This window comes from Cajanus cajan, chromosome 3, assembly GCF_000230855.2.
Source record: "Cajanus cajan strain Asha chromosome 3, NIPB_CcT2T_4, whole genome shotgun sequence".
NCBI classification, from domain to species: Eukaryota; Viridiplantae; Streptophyta; class Magnoliopsida; order Fabales; family Fabaceae; genus Cajanus; species Cajanus cajan.
Window position 1 is genome coordinate 11035478 of NC_138519.1, and position 13789 is coordinate 11049266.

General features: G+C 33.5%; 3 protein-coding genes across 7 annotated transcripts; 2 read left to right on the forward strand and 1 right to left on the reverse strand.

Moving 5' to 3' along the window:
- Positions 1 to 409: 409 nt before the first annotated feature.
- On the forward strand, positions 410 to 1150 carry LOC145956044 (uncharacterized). Its single transcript, XM_083071599.1, has one exon. The coding sequence runs from the start codon at positions 410 to 412 to the stop codon at positions 1148 to 1150; it is 741 nt and encodes a 246-aa protein (XP_082927725.1).
- Positions 1151 to 1769: 619 nt separating this feature from the next.
- LOC109814573 (retrovirus-related Pol polyprotein from transposon TNT 1-94) lies at positions 1770 to 3637 on the forward strand. The gene is made up of 3 exons (XM_020379032.2): positions 1770 to 1955; positions 2060 to 2644; positions 2714 to 3637. The coding sequence occupies exons 1-3, from the start codon at positions 1770 to 1772 to the stop codon at positions 3635 to 3637; spliced, it is 1695 nt and encodes a 564-aa protein (XP_020234621.2).
- A 761-nt stretch (positions 3638 to 4398) lies between these two features.
- Positions 4399 to 13500, reverse strand: LOC109814585 (TMV resistance protein N). Of its 5 annotated transcripts, none has more exons than XM_083070381.1 (7): positions 13220 to 13499; positions 13073 to 13128; positions 12453 to 12982; positions 10884 to 11988; positions 10356 to 10631; positions 8387 to 9211; positions 4399 to 5347 (listed from the first exon to the last, which is right to left on the reverse strand). In XM_083070381.1, exons 2-7 carry the CDS (start codon positions 13121 to 13123, stop codon positions 4817 to 4819), a joined length of 3318 nt encoding a protein of 1105 aa, XP_082926507.1. In that variant the 5' UTR covers positions 13124 to 13128; positions 13220 to 13499; the 3' UTR covers positions 4399 to 4816. The 5 variants fall into 5 exon arrangements, with proteins under 5 accessions (XP_082926507.1, XP_082926506.1, XP_082926508.1 ...); XM_083070380.1 differs by having other exon boundaries at positions 13055 to 13128; XM_083070382.1 differs by having other exon boundaries at positions 12453 to 12548; positions 12585 to 12982; positions 13055 to 13499.
- Positions 13501 to 13789: the final 289 nt, after the last annotated feature.

Sequence of the window (13789 nt, forward strand, 5' to 3'; positions counted from 1 at the left end):
CCCTATTCTCATTTTTAATGGTGAAAATTATGATTTTTGGAGTACAAAAATGAAGACATATTTCACCTTCCAAGATTTATGGGACACGATAGAAGAAGGATTTTCTACTCCAGAAGACACATCATCTCTTACTGCAACTCAAAAAAAGGAGTTGAAAGAGAACAAACAAGAGAATACAAAGGCGCTATTTATTTTGCAACAAGTTGTGACCGATACAATTTTTCCGAGAATAATGCGTGCAACAACAGCCAAAGAAGTATGGACTACGTTGCAGGAGGAGTTCGAAGGAAGTGAAAAGGTACGTGCTGTAAAATTACAAACTCTACGGCGTAACTTTGAATTGTTAAATATGAAGGAATCTGAGACCGTAAAGGACTACTATTCTAAGATAAAAGAAATAGTTAACTAAATGAGAGCGTACGGGGAAAATGTTCTTGACAAGAAAATTGTGGAGAAAATTCTAATTAGTGTTCCCCGTAAATATGATCCAATCATGACAAAAATTGAGCAAACAAAAGATCTATCTACCTTATCAGTAACAAAGTTGATGGGGTCACTTGAAGCTTATGAGCAAAGGTTGAATAGGCATAATGAAGACTCAACTGAAAATGCCTTTCAATCAAAGCTCAAATTACGGTCTCAAAATAAAGATAAAAGGAATAATGGAGAAACTTCTAGAAATGAAGAGAATTCTAGAAATTTCTCTAGAAATTATCAGAATGAATATCCTCCATGCGGCATTTGCAAGAGGACAAATCATGCCGAGAAAGACTGTCGATATCGTGGAAAGCCACAATGCCGCCACTGCCAAAAATTTGGGCATGTGGAGAAGTATTGTCGCAACAAAAATAAGCATCAAGCAAACTTTGCTGAAGAGAAAGATGGTAAGCAACATCTTTTCTATGCTAGCCAAGATTCCAATAGTGAAACAACTGGAAGTTGGTACTTGGATAGCGGCTGCAGCAATCATATGGCCAAAGATGCAAGCATCTTCAAGGATATTGACGAATCTGTCAAAGTGAAAGTCCGAATGGGGAACGACACTGTCGTTGAATCAAAAGGCAAAGGCACAGTTATGGTGGAGGCGAAGAAAGGTATGAGACTTATTACTGATGTTCTACTAGTTCCCAATCTTAAAGAAAATCTCTAGAGCATTGGCCAAATGATGGAGAAAGGTTATACTCTCCATTTCGAAGGAGACACATGTAAAATATATGACAGTAAAAAACTAGAAATTGGCAGAGTAAAAATGGAGAAAAGGAATAGGAGTTTCCCTATAAGCCTGAGACAAGGCCCTAACATTGCCATGAAAGCAGAAGTAGACGACTCTTGGTTGTGGCATCAAAGATTTGACCACTTTAATACACATGCCTTAAAGTTATTATATCAAAAAAATATGATGAGAGATCTCCCATGCCTAAAAGCGAATAGTGAAGCTTGTGAAGGATGTCTCCTTGGCAAGCAACATCGACTGCCGTTTTCAACAAGCAAAGCATAGAGAGCAAAGGACTTGTTAGAGCTAATCCATACAGATATATGTGGACCAATGCGGACGTCGTCACTCCATAACAACAGGTATTTCATTCTCTTCATAGATGATTTTTCTAGAATGACTTGGGTCTACTTCATAAAAGCAAAATCAGAAGTCTTTGGTATTTTCAAGAAGTTTGAGACCCTTGTCGAAAAGCAAAGTGGCAAACAAATAAAAGTATTTAGAAGTGATCGTGGCAAAGAATACACTTCCCATGAGTTTGATAAATTTTGTGAAGATGAAGGCATTGAGCGGCAACTTACAGTTGCATATTCTCCACAACAAAAATAGAGTATTTGAAAGGAAAAACCGCACAGTAATGAAGATGGCCAGATCAATGCTCAAGGAGAATGGATTACCAAACACGTTTTGGGCTGAAGGAGTTTATACTGCTGTCTACATACTTAATAGATGCCCAACTAAGGTAGTCCAAGATAAGACTCCAATTGAACTTGGAGCGGGAAAAATCCATCAGCAAAACACCTAAGGGTATTTGGATCTATTTGCTACATACACGTTCAAGAAGAGAAAAGGCACAAGTTAGAAGACAAGACAGTACGAGGTATCTTCCTTGGATATAGCACACAGTCAAAAGGCTACCGCATCTACAACTTGCAAACCAAGAAGCTGATTATTAGCCGAGACATTGAAGTTGATGAAAATGCAGCTTGGAATTGGAATGATGAGAAAGTAGAGAAAAACATTCTTATCTCAATTCAAAAACCAGAAGAAGAAACTATAGAAGTCCTAGGTGAGCCTCATTCTCCTCCACAACAACAAACTTCATCACCAGAGTCTACTCCAAGACGAGTTAGATCCTTTGAGGATATATATGAAACTTGCAACTTGGCCATACTTGAACCTGAAAGCTTTGAAGTAACATCAAAGCAACAAGTATGGGTCAAGGCTATGGAAGAAGAGATAAAAATGATTGAGAAAAATAACACATGGGATCTAGTAGACTATCCAAAAGACAAAGATATCATTAGGGTAAAATGGGTTTATAAGATAAAGCTCAATCCGGACGGCACCATACAAAAACACAAGGCAAGGTTGGTAGCTAAGGGCTATTCACAAAAACCTGGAGTCGACTACAACGAGACATTTGCCCCAGTAGCACACCTAGATACAATTAGAGCTCTAATAGCTCTTGCAGCAGAAAAATGATGGAATATCTCCCAGTTAGATGTCAAGTCCGCTTTTCTCAATGGAGTACTACAAGAAGAGATCTATGTAAAGCAACCACAAGGTTTCATAAGCAAGGGCAATGAAGACAAAGTACTAAGGCTCATAAAAGCTTTATATGGTTTGAAGCAAGCTCCTCGAGCATGGTATAGCAGAATAGATCAATACTTCACCGATCATGGATTCAGGAGGAGTAAGAGTGAGCCAACACTATACATCAAGACCCAAGGTCAATATGACACTCTCATTGTCTCCTTATATGTAGATGATCTTATCTACACAGGGAACAATATGAAGATGATGACAGAATTCAAAGAAGACATGATGAAGACATTTGAAATGACAGACCTTGGCTTGATGAACTACTTCCTTGGTATTGAGGTAAGTCAAAAGAAGAAAGGGATATTCATTTGTCAAAAGAAATACACTAAAGCTCTCTTGAAGAAGTTCAAGATGAGTGGTTGCAAGACTGTCACTACTCCGCTTGTGACAAAGGAGAAGCTACAAAAAGATGATGGAGCACCAGATGCTGATGCATCTCGCTACAGAAGTTTGATTGGAAGCTTACTATATTTAACAGCCACACGACCAGACATAATGTATGCTGTAAGCCTTTTATCAAGGTTTATGCAAAAACCAAGCCAAATTCACTTTGGAGCAACTAAAAGAATTCTAAGATACCTACAAGGCACGAAGGAGTTTTGTATTTGGTACAAAACAATGACCAACTCAAGCTTGCTCGGATACACCGACAGTGATTGGGCAGGATCGGTAGATGACATGAAGAGCACTTCTGGTTATGCCTTCTCACTTGGATCAGGAATATTTTCTTGGGCATCAAAAAAGCAAGCAACAGTTGCACAATCAACTGCAGAGGCAGAATATGTTGCAGCGACTGAAGCTACAAGTCAAGCAATTTGACTACGAAGAATACTTGCAGAAATGAGAGAACAACAAGATGGGCCTGCTACAATCTACTGCGACAATAAATCAACAATCGCAATGACAAAAAATCCAGTACATCACAGCAGGACAAAACACATTGCAATTAAATATCACTTCATCAGAGAAACAGAAACAACTAGAGAAATCAAGATGGAGTATTGCAAGACCGAAGAGCAAGTTGCTGACATATTCACAAAGGCACTGCCGAGAGCAAGGTTCGAACAGTTTCGCACTATGATAGGAGTTAGAGAAATTTGTATCAAGGAGGAGTATTAAAATATGATACAAACTTCTAGAATAATCTAGATTCTTATAGAAAAATACATAGGTATGCTAGTAATTACTAGATACAAATTCTAAAATCATGTAGAAAATTACATATAGATAGAAAACTCTAGAGTAGATATTTCTAGAGTTTTCTACATAAAACATGAATGATGTGTTGAGGCCTATAAATAGGTCATGTACTCAACATTTGTACCAAGCAACTAGTAAGCCATTTCTACTACTCAAATTTATTCCAATTATTCCTCTAAACTAGTTTTCCTCTCAACTAAGCCTATTATTATAAATTTGCCTCCTCATTCTTTCTACCAATCAAATAAGCTTTTACTATTTGATAATTCATAAACTAACAAATGTTAACAAAATATCGCACTGTTCTAAATAATCAGCCCACACATCAAGCTATTTTGTTCAAGAAATTGTCTCCACAACAATTATTTTACGAGTACAAGTACCGAAAATGAATATTCAACTATTGTTTAAATAGTGATTTTACAATGAAAAACAAATAAATGCATTCCTTTTCAGATGAGCCAAAAGAAGAAAAGAAACCCTAGGCACACAGTAAGATCTCCCAGAACAACTTTAACTAGCAAAGTGATAGCATCATTACCAGAATAGGAGGCATTCAAAGGCAAAGATCAACTTTAAATCATGCTCAAGTTGGAATCTTCAAAAGCTAAGATCCCGAGCTAAGTAGACCTTCCCAAGCACCCTATGCTTAAGCAACCAGAGCATTAGTAGCCACAAATCTACATGTAAAACAACTACTTAACTGCCCAAAACAATCACTAATCAATGCACCAAAAACAATTGCATCAGTACAAGAAAAATCAATTTTGACCTAAACATCTTCACTATCTTTTAATTTTACTCAAATTTTCTTCTTTTGTGTTTTTGCTTCAAGTCATCCATGGGTTCCACTTGAGAACAGATCGACTTGACCTCATTCATTTCATCATCACTAGAAGCAATGACATTCTCATTTGGTGAACGGCAGTGCTCCACTTTTTCAACCATTGGCTCATATACAAGGTAAATTGTTGTCTTGTTCACAATCAACCGTTTCCCAAAAACAACAACAATTTCCACTTTGTTACCAGGCTCTATATTTGATACTACCCTCTGCCACTCCTCATCTTCAAAGGAGGCCAATGCATCTCCCTTGTAAAGGAAAATGGTGGCTTTTGTGTGATTTTTCACCAACAAATTTTTTAGGTCATCTGATGTTACATTGTCTGGGGAAGAATAATGGACATGACATATCATTGTCTTTAAGTTATGCCTATTCACTTGAGGGATTTCAAAAATCACAGATGAACCTTCACTGCTGAAAGCTAACCAATCTGGATAACTATCACCGGGGACCAAACAACCACCGTGCTCACTACTAGACATATTCTGTAAAAATGAAAATATGCTCAGAAGTTTATTTAACAATACATTAATACCACCTTATAATTAATTCAAAACTTAAAATATATAACAATTTCTTTTTAAAAAAATTGAAAAAAATATATAACAAGTTAATAACTCATTTTCAAATTAAAAAAATTATGATCATTTGATTCTGGAAAAAAAAATATTCTGAATGGGAATATGTTATAGAAAAAAATCATTGAAATTTTTTAGGTTATGCATAAAATATTAACTTCGATTACTTAAATAAAGATTGTTAGACCAATTCAAAATAATACATAATAAATATATAATAACAAATGATTAAGTGGATCGTTAGTGGGTTAGGTTGATATAGGATATAAGTGGATTAGGTAGACAATTTGACACCCAACGGGTTCAGTCGGATAGACCAGGTCAAAAGTAAGTTGGGTTAAATTTTATGACCAATTATAAATTTCTTTATTTTTTGGCCCAATCAAGTCTGTTTTCAAGGTAGGTCGAATTGATCAACAAACTGAAACCCACTTTGACAACTCTATGGTATTAATGAGAAAGCATTGTCTTAGGCTATGTTAGGATGGGATTTAAGAGGTTAAACATATCTTGAAATTAAAATGGTGAAAAGACGACATTGGTTGTCTTAATTATTTCTTTTGTTTTTGTTTTACATTTTTTAAAATAATAAAATGTTGATACATAAATAAATATTATCTATTGGTCCAACATTTATTAAGTTATATAAGTGTATTTCTTTTTAGAAGTTATTATTGATGAAAGGAATATTTGAATCTTTACTTTGTCTTCTATTCTCTCTAATAGTAGCCTTAAGAGTACTTTCAATAGGAGTAGTGTTAGCAATATATTATTGGGTGCTTTCATAAGCTTACTCCACCTTCCATGGATGATTACCTCTATACCATTTCTGCTCAACTAAAAGCTCTACAATCCAAGCTTCATCACCACCAACTAAAAGACCTCTATTATGCCACTGACTTTCACCATGGACAGGTTGATAGCTAGGCTTATATCTATCAATTTCCTCCCCCAACCCCACTGTCTAATTCCTTCACATTTCAAAAGACCCTTTGCCTTCAAGAAAATTCTCTTCAACCTCCACCCACCCAAAAAATTCATCTTTGTCCAATTTCATTGTTTTCCAACATATCATCTTGGTGTTTAGGTTGTTTTATGATATTTATCTGAGGGAATATTTTATAAGGTTATTTCACATACTACTCTATAATAAGATATTGTCCCCTTTGGATTTAAGTTCTCACGGTTTTATTTTTGGTTATCACCCAAACAACCTCTTAATCATTAAAATATGTGTGTAGTTTATAAGTTGAGATTATTTTATGGTATTTATCTGAGGAGATATTTTGTAAAAGTTAATATACATACAACTTCACAATGATGAGATATTATCCCTTTGGGTTTAAGTCCTCATAGTTTTATTTTTAGTTATCACTCAAAAGACCTCTCAATCATTGAAGTATATGTGTACTTTATAAGTTGGGATTATTTTATAGTATTTGTCTGAAGGGATATTTTATAAGGATTATTTTACCACAATGATGAGATATTGTCTCCTTTAAGCTTAAGCTCTCATAGTTTTATTTTTGGTTATGACCCAAAAGGCCTCTTAATCATTGAAGTATATGTATACTTTATAAGTTATTTCACTGTTAGAGTTATTTTATAATATTTGTCTGAAGGGATATTTTATAAGGGTTATAACTTTGTTATTTTTATAAAGTTATTTAAGACACAATTTCACAATGATGAGATATTGTCCGTTTTGGGCCTAAAGTTTCATAATTTTGCTTTTGGTTTCATAAGGGTTATTTCATAGTGTCTACTTTGGGTTTAAGCCCTTACGGTTTTGTTTTTTGTTATCACCCAAAAAAATCTCTCAATCATTGAAGTATTTGCGTAGTTTATAAGTAGTTATTTTTCTTCTTATTTTATCGATGTGGAATCTTATTTGTATCCCAATAATCTTCTTCGTAAAAAAGGGACCCAACCTAACCACTGTTGGTTATAACTTTGTTATTTTTATAAGGTCATTTCACACAACTTTATAATGATGAGATATTATCTGCTTTGGACCTAAGCCTTCATGGTTTTGCTTTTGAATTTAAAAAGGTTTGGGCTTAAATCCTCATGGTTTTATTTTTGGATATCAAACAAAAGACCTTTCAGTAATTAATCCTTCCCTCAAACAAGGAACCTAACCACTGTTGAGTTATTTTATGATATTTGTCTAAGAAGATATTTTATGAATTTTGTCTAAGATGATATTTTATAAGGATTATATATTTATTATTTTTATAAGGTTATTTTATGAGATATTGTCCATTTTAGATCTAAAGCCTCACAATTTTACTTTTAATTATAACGCAAAAGACTTCTCAATCATCAAAATATGTATATATTTTGTAAATTATTATTTCTCTTCTTATTTCACTAATGTGGAACCTTATTTCTATCCCAACATTTAACAACCTCACATTTCATCCCCATAAATAACAACATTCCTATGCAGCACCACATAAATATCGAATACCATACTCCCAATTATCTCACACCCACCTTTATCCAACGGTTCCATGTGACTCCACCTGCCATCCAAGCTTGAAATGTCACGTCTCTACCATCTACTGCTCAAAGCGATTGATCTTAAATATTTACCTTATTTTATTTTACTTTTTTTTAAAAAAAATAGGTAAATATTGTCTATTAATTAATATTAATTTATTAGATTATATTATTGTGTATACCTCATTAAAGGAGAGAAAATATATTTAAATCTTTATTTTATCTTCTAGTCACTTTAATAGTAATCTTGCAATATTGACATTAATTTCATGTCTATATTTTTCAATATTTTATACTGATGGCTTAATAATATACACTTTCACATATTATTTTTGTATGAAAAATAATTCAACTGAAAGATGATAAAGCAATATTTAAACATGATTTTATGAGAAAAATAACAATTAGATACATCTAAAAGTAAAAGAGAGATAGAAAAACCTGTAAAATGTTCTGTTCCAGAGTACAGGTCACTTCACAACTCATTCCCATTTGAAATAAAAGAGATCCTATGGAACTTTTTGATCTTGAAAAGTGCATTTTCCGGATGCACGAGGCTGAAGCATTCATATTCGATATCTGTGATGAAGTTGCATATGATTCCAAATCCTTAGAAGTCGTGTTATATAAAGCATCTAAAATATTTGTTGCATTTTGAGATAGTTGAAGTTCAGAGTCGCATTCTATCCAAAGACTTCGAAGTTTTGAAAGTTCCTTGGAAATAGATAATAAATGATGGGAATTACTAATTGCCAAATCTAATGGAATGACGGATGACATGCCCGCAAATGTTTCAATGTGAGGTGAGAGACTACTCATTGGTGACATCCAAGACCAAATGATAGAAGGGAACACATCACGGGAGAACCCTTCATATCCGCACAATGAAATATATCCAATGTTTTTTGATCTTATTATTGAAAATGGCACTTTTGTTATTGCCGTTTTATCTGCAACAAAGGTTGTCAAAGACTCCATTTGTTCAAAATCTTCTTCCAACTTGTCAATCTTTAAACATCCAGAAAGAACGAGTGTCTTAAGAGATTTCAATTTATAGATACTTCTTGGAAGGTTACGAAGGCCAATACAATCTCTCAAGTTTATTATAAGAACTTTATTGAGACATCCAATGGTATGGGAAACCTCAGACAACATTGGACAATCTATGAGTACTAGTTTTTCAAGATTAGGAAAATTTGAAAAGTCTGGAGTCTGTCTTAAATAATGAGAATGACTAAGATTGAGAATTTTTAGTTTATCCATCAGCTGCAAGAAAAAAAAAATATCATAGAGAAAAATTAGAGATAAAACAATAAATAAATGGAATAAATTACAATGTATCACAAATCTTGCAAGTAGGAAATGAAGTATTTGTAGTGATGAAGTGTTATCTTTTTATTGCCAATATATATTTGTTTAGTTTTACTTTTGCTTTCAAAATCTTTCACCCAAGACTTAATTTATATGTATCTATATCACATCAAGTATTCAAAGTTGTTTATGAGTATTTGATTGAGAGTTTAAAATTTTGGGATGATAGATATATTTTAGTTTTAAAATTACATCTTTAATCAACAACAACAACAACAAAAGCCTTATGAGCTTCTTTAAAACTTCTTCAATCTAGTAGTCAAAAGTGCAATTCTTACCTTTCCCTTTTTTTATTATAAAGTCTGCGTATATTTTACTAAGAAGCTGATTATATATAACTGTAGTTAGCTAATCACTAAGTAATTTCCTCTACATATGCAGTGACTAGCTATTTTGACTAAATTCTTTTTGCAAGGTGCAATTTCTTGAGTTCCTAATTATATTGAGCATATTGGAAAGATGTTTTAAGTAGAGAGGCACAAAGCATTCTTATGACATGCAAACTAAAGGGAAGAAGGAGATAAGTTATAGTTGGATAGGGAAAGAGGAGGGATGGAGTGGCTTTCTTGCCTAGTGGGATGGTCAAGGAATACCACAAAGATAGATGAACTTATCTTAGTGTTCACTATAGCGTCAACTTAGTTGACTCTAATTACCATAAACTCAAATGCTAAATTTATACTAAATCTCCACTTAACATCAAGGGCATAAATGTTGTCTTTGCAGTTATATATAAATAAATTTCAAATTGATAGTAAATCAAATTTAAATAATTTTCATAAATACTTTTTTTTTATAAACTTGGTAATTACTAACTTTAAAAATTAGGAAAGCAAATATTCCATACGAACAAATAGAATGCTTAATAACTTGACTAGTAGTATTTTCAATGTAAGAGAGACTCAACAAATATAGATGAAGATTATGTCTAAAAGTACCAAATAATATAATAGGCTTTCTATTTGAGACAACTTAAATTACAACGATAAATAAGAAGCATGAAAACAACTCTTGAAATCCCAAAAAAATAAATTATTACCTGGGTCTCTTTCCACACAAATTTAACATTACTGTTTAGTAACTCAATAGAAACTAGGCTTCCTTGATAAAAGTTTGTTGGTATACATCTTAAAGGAAATTCTTGCCAACAAAGCCATCTAAGATCTCTTGAGAGATAGTCAAAATCTCCAACAAGTTGTACACTAGCAAGTTGAAGCAATCTGAGTTTCTTCAACTTCTTAAAAGCTTTAGTTCTCAAACATTTTGTATTAGTTCTTGGTAACTTCAAAACCAATCCCTCAATAGCTTTTGTTCCCTAAGAAATAAAATGGACAAAAGGGTAAAGTATGCATAGCTTAAAGATATACAGTACCTAAAACTCTCATAATTCAACATTTGTTTCTAAGAGCTAGGAAATAGAAAATAATTCATAACCAAACTAATGTTCAAAGTTCTTGTGTCAATCAACCATTCAAATGAATGCTAACAACTGACTCATAATGTGTCATTTGCTTCCTTTGGCTCTAGATATTTTAAATTTAAAATAAAATAAAATAAAAGATCTTACTGTTTCTTTTGATAATACTTCAAGCACATCCTCGTGAAACCATAACCTGCTACGTTCCTCAGGTTCCTTTGGTGACTTTTCACGAATAATTTCTCTTCCCATGTCTCGTAGCAAATCATGCATTCCAAGCTTGTTCTTATCATCAACAATTACAAGGCACCGCTCTACAAGGACACGTATTCCATTTTCTGCGAATAGTCCACAACCATTTAATATAGTTATAACATCGTTACGATCCATTCCAATAAAGAAACAAGCTATATCAAGGAATATTTCTCTCTCTGTATCATCACTTAAACCATCATAGCTTATTTTTAACTTCTTTTGTACTTGATGATTAGGAATTCTCTTTAGTTTCTCCAATACATTCTCCCACTCTGTTACATCCATTTCAAACAAATAAGACCCAAGCACTTCAAGTGCTAGAGGCAATCCCCCAGAATATTCAATTACATTTCTAGTAAGTTCGATAAACTTTTCACTAGGACTTGCTTGCTTGAATGCATGCCAACTAAAAAGCTCAATTGATTCACCTTCATCCATTCTCTTCATTATGTGCACATTGTCAACTCTTCTCCCTCTAAGTATATGCTTATCTCTAGTGGTGATGATTATTCTACTCCCAGAACCAAACCATTCACGACTCCCACACAAAGCATTCAATTGCTCCAATTCATTCACATCATCAAGTACAAGAAGTACCCTTTTATGGCATAGTCTATCCTTCAACATATTTTTTCCTAATTCCATGTTAGGTATCTTTGCTTTTGTTTCTTTGAAGATATCATATAGAATTTGTTCTTGTAAATGGACTTGTCCAGCATCTTGCTCCCAAACTTCCCTAATATGTGCAAGGAAGCTCCTTCCCTCAAAATTACGGCCAATCTTATTATAAATGGCTTTTGCAATGGTTGTTTTACCAATGCCACCCATCCCCCACATCCCGATTAGTAGAACATCATTTGATAGTTTCTGGTCAAGCAGCTGAATCATTTCTTGTACCCGAGGTTCTACTCCCACTGGATTATCAGCAACAAACAATTCTGTCTTGTCTAAATGACGCATAACAGTTTCAACAATGTTTTCTATATCCTCCCTTTCATTCCTGTAAGAAAAAACCAAAGAGAAGATGCGCATTATGATTTTTAGAGTGTGCATGATTATGTTTTTTATTTTTGTTTCAGAGAAACAATTTTGGAGAAAAATTCTCAATAACTAATTTTTAGAATTGGGCAGATGAGTGTAAGTGAAGAGAATGAAGCAACATAGAGAATAATATGTGTAATACAAAACTGAAGGTGAAAAACTAAAATAGCATACAGCTGATGTTTATTTTGAAAAACAAAAAATTTTATTTTAAAACTAAGACAAAGATGACATTTTGAAATAATTTTCAGAAACTACTTTTGTCAAACATGGAATTTTTTTCTCTTATTTCATTTTTAAAAATATAACTAATTTTTATAAGCTAGCTCTTATTCTCTATAATATGCTTTGTATTGAAGTACTAAGAAATGTTGAGTATTAATTTGATGAAAAAATGTGAGAAAGAAGGGAGTGCGAAGTTACCTTGAATTTAGGACTACAATCCCAGCGATGCCAGCAGCCTGACAAAGTGCCTCCCTCCAACCCGGCACCTTCTCTCTCTCCCATACACTCAAGCTGAGCATCTCATCTTCAGCTTCTTTGTTCAATTGCAAAAGCATCTCATCACCTTTTAAAATCCAGTTCTCCAGTTTTTCAAATGCTTTTCCAAACTCACCTTTTTGATGACGCACTTCAGAGGGATCAACATCATAGAACACTGGCAAAACAACCTGCCCTATGGTTCTGTGACACTCCATTATTTTGTTTAACTCATCCAAACACCATCGAGACCCTGCATAGTTTCTTGAGAATACAACAACACTAATTTCAGACTGCTCAATTGCTCGCAGCAATGAGTCTGAAATGTGATGTCCCCTTGGAAGTGACTCATCATCCTTGAAAACATTGATTCCAGCATTCTGAAGAGAGGCATAGAGATGTGAAACGAAAGAAGCACGTGTGTCCTCCCCTCTGAAGCTCAAGAACACTTCATGGATTCTCCTTTTATGCTCCTGCAGCAAAGGGTTAGGAGAAGATTATCTAGTTGGGAAGGTGTTAGGTATAAGGGAAAGATGTAGCCGTACCCGAAAAAAATTATCAACCATGTTTTTAAGAGTCTCGTTATCTAATCGGCTGATTCTTGAGTTATCCATTTTTGCTATAGAGACAACACAAAACAAACACTCAAATTCTCACTTTGTTAGTTGCGAGCATTAAACTAAACACAAACATCAATCGCACAAATCCACCTAAAATAAAACCCCAGAGAAGGCAGAGAACTTATCCTTTCCGGAACTTCACACAGCACAAGAAGAACCTCTCCCCAGATCGAATGAAAACGGAGTTTGTTCAAACTCAGCACCCACAAAAGGGATTGATCAAAAAGAGAGGCATAGAGATCTGAAGTGAAACTCAATAACACCTTAATGATTCTGCAAGTTAGACATCGAATATGGAAGTGATATATGAAAGGAATTTGTTGCCTCCGAAAGCTGAAGAAGAAACGGAACAAAAAATATAGCGTAAAAATATAGCCTTAAGAATATAATATTTTAACGACTTTTATCTCTTCACGTCCACGGTGCATCTTTTAATATTTTTTACAAAAATATAAATTTAACTTACCTAATCATTCAATTATATATTCCTATTAATTGAATTAATTATATAAAATTTATACAATTTTAAAATTATTTAATTCATCACATAATTTATTTTAATGTATAATATAATAAGTAAAATATATATAAATATTTGTTTTAAATAACATTCTAGAAAATTTTAAAGTATGTAAAAGTTTATATAGATATTTATAAGTG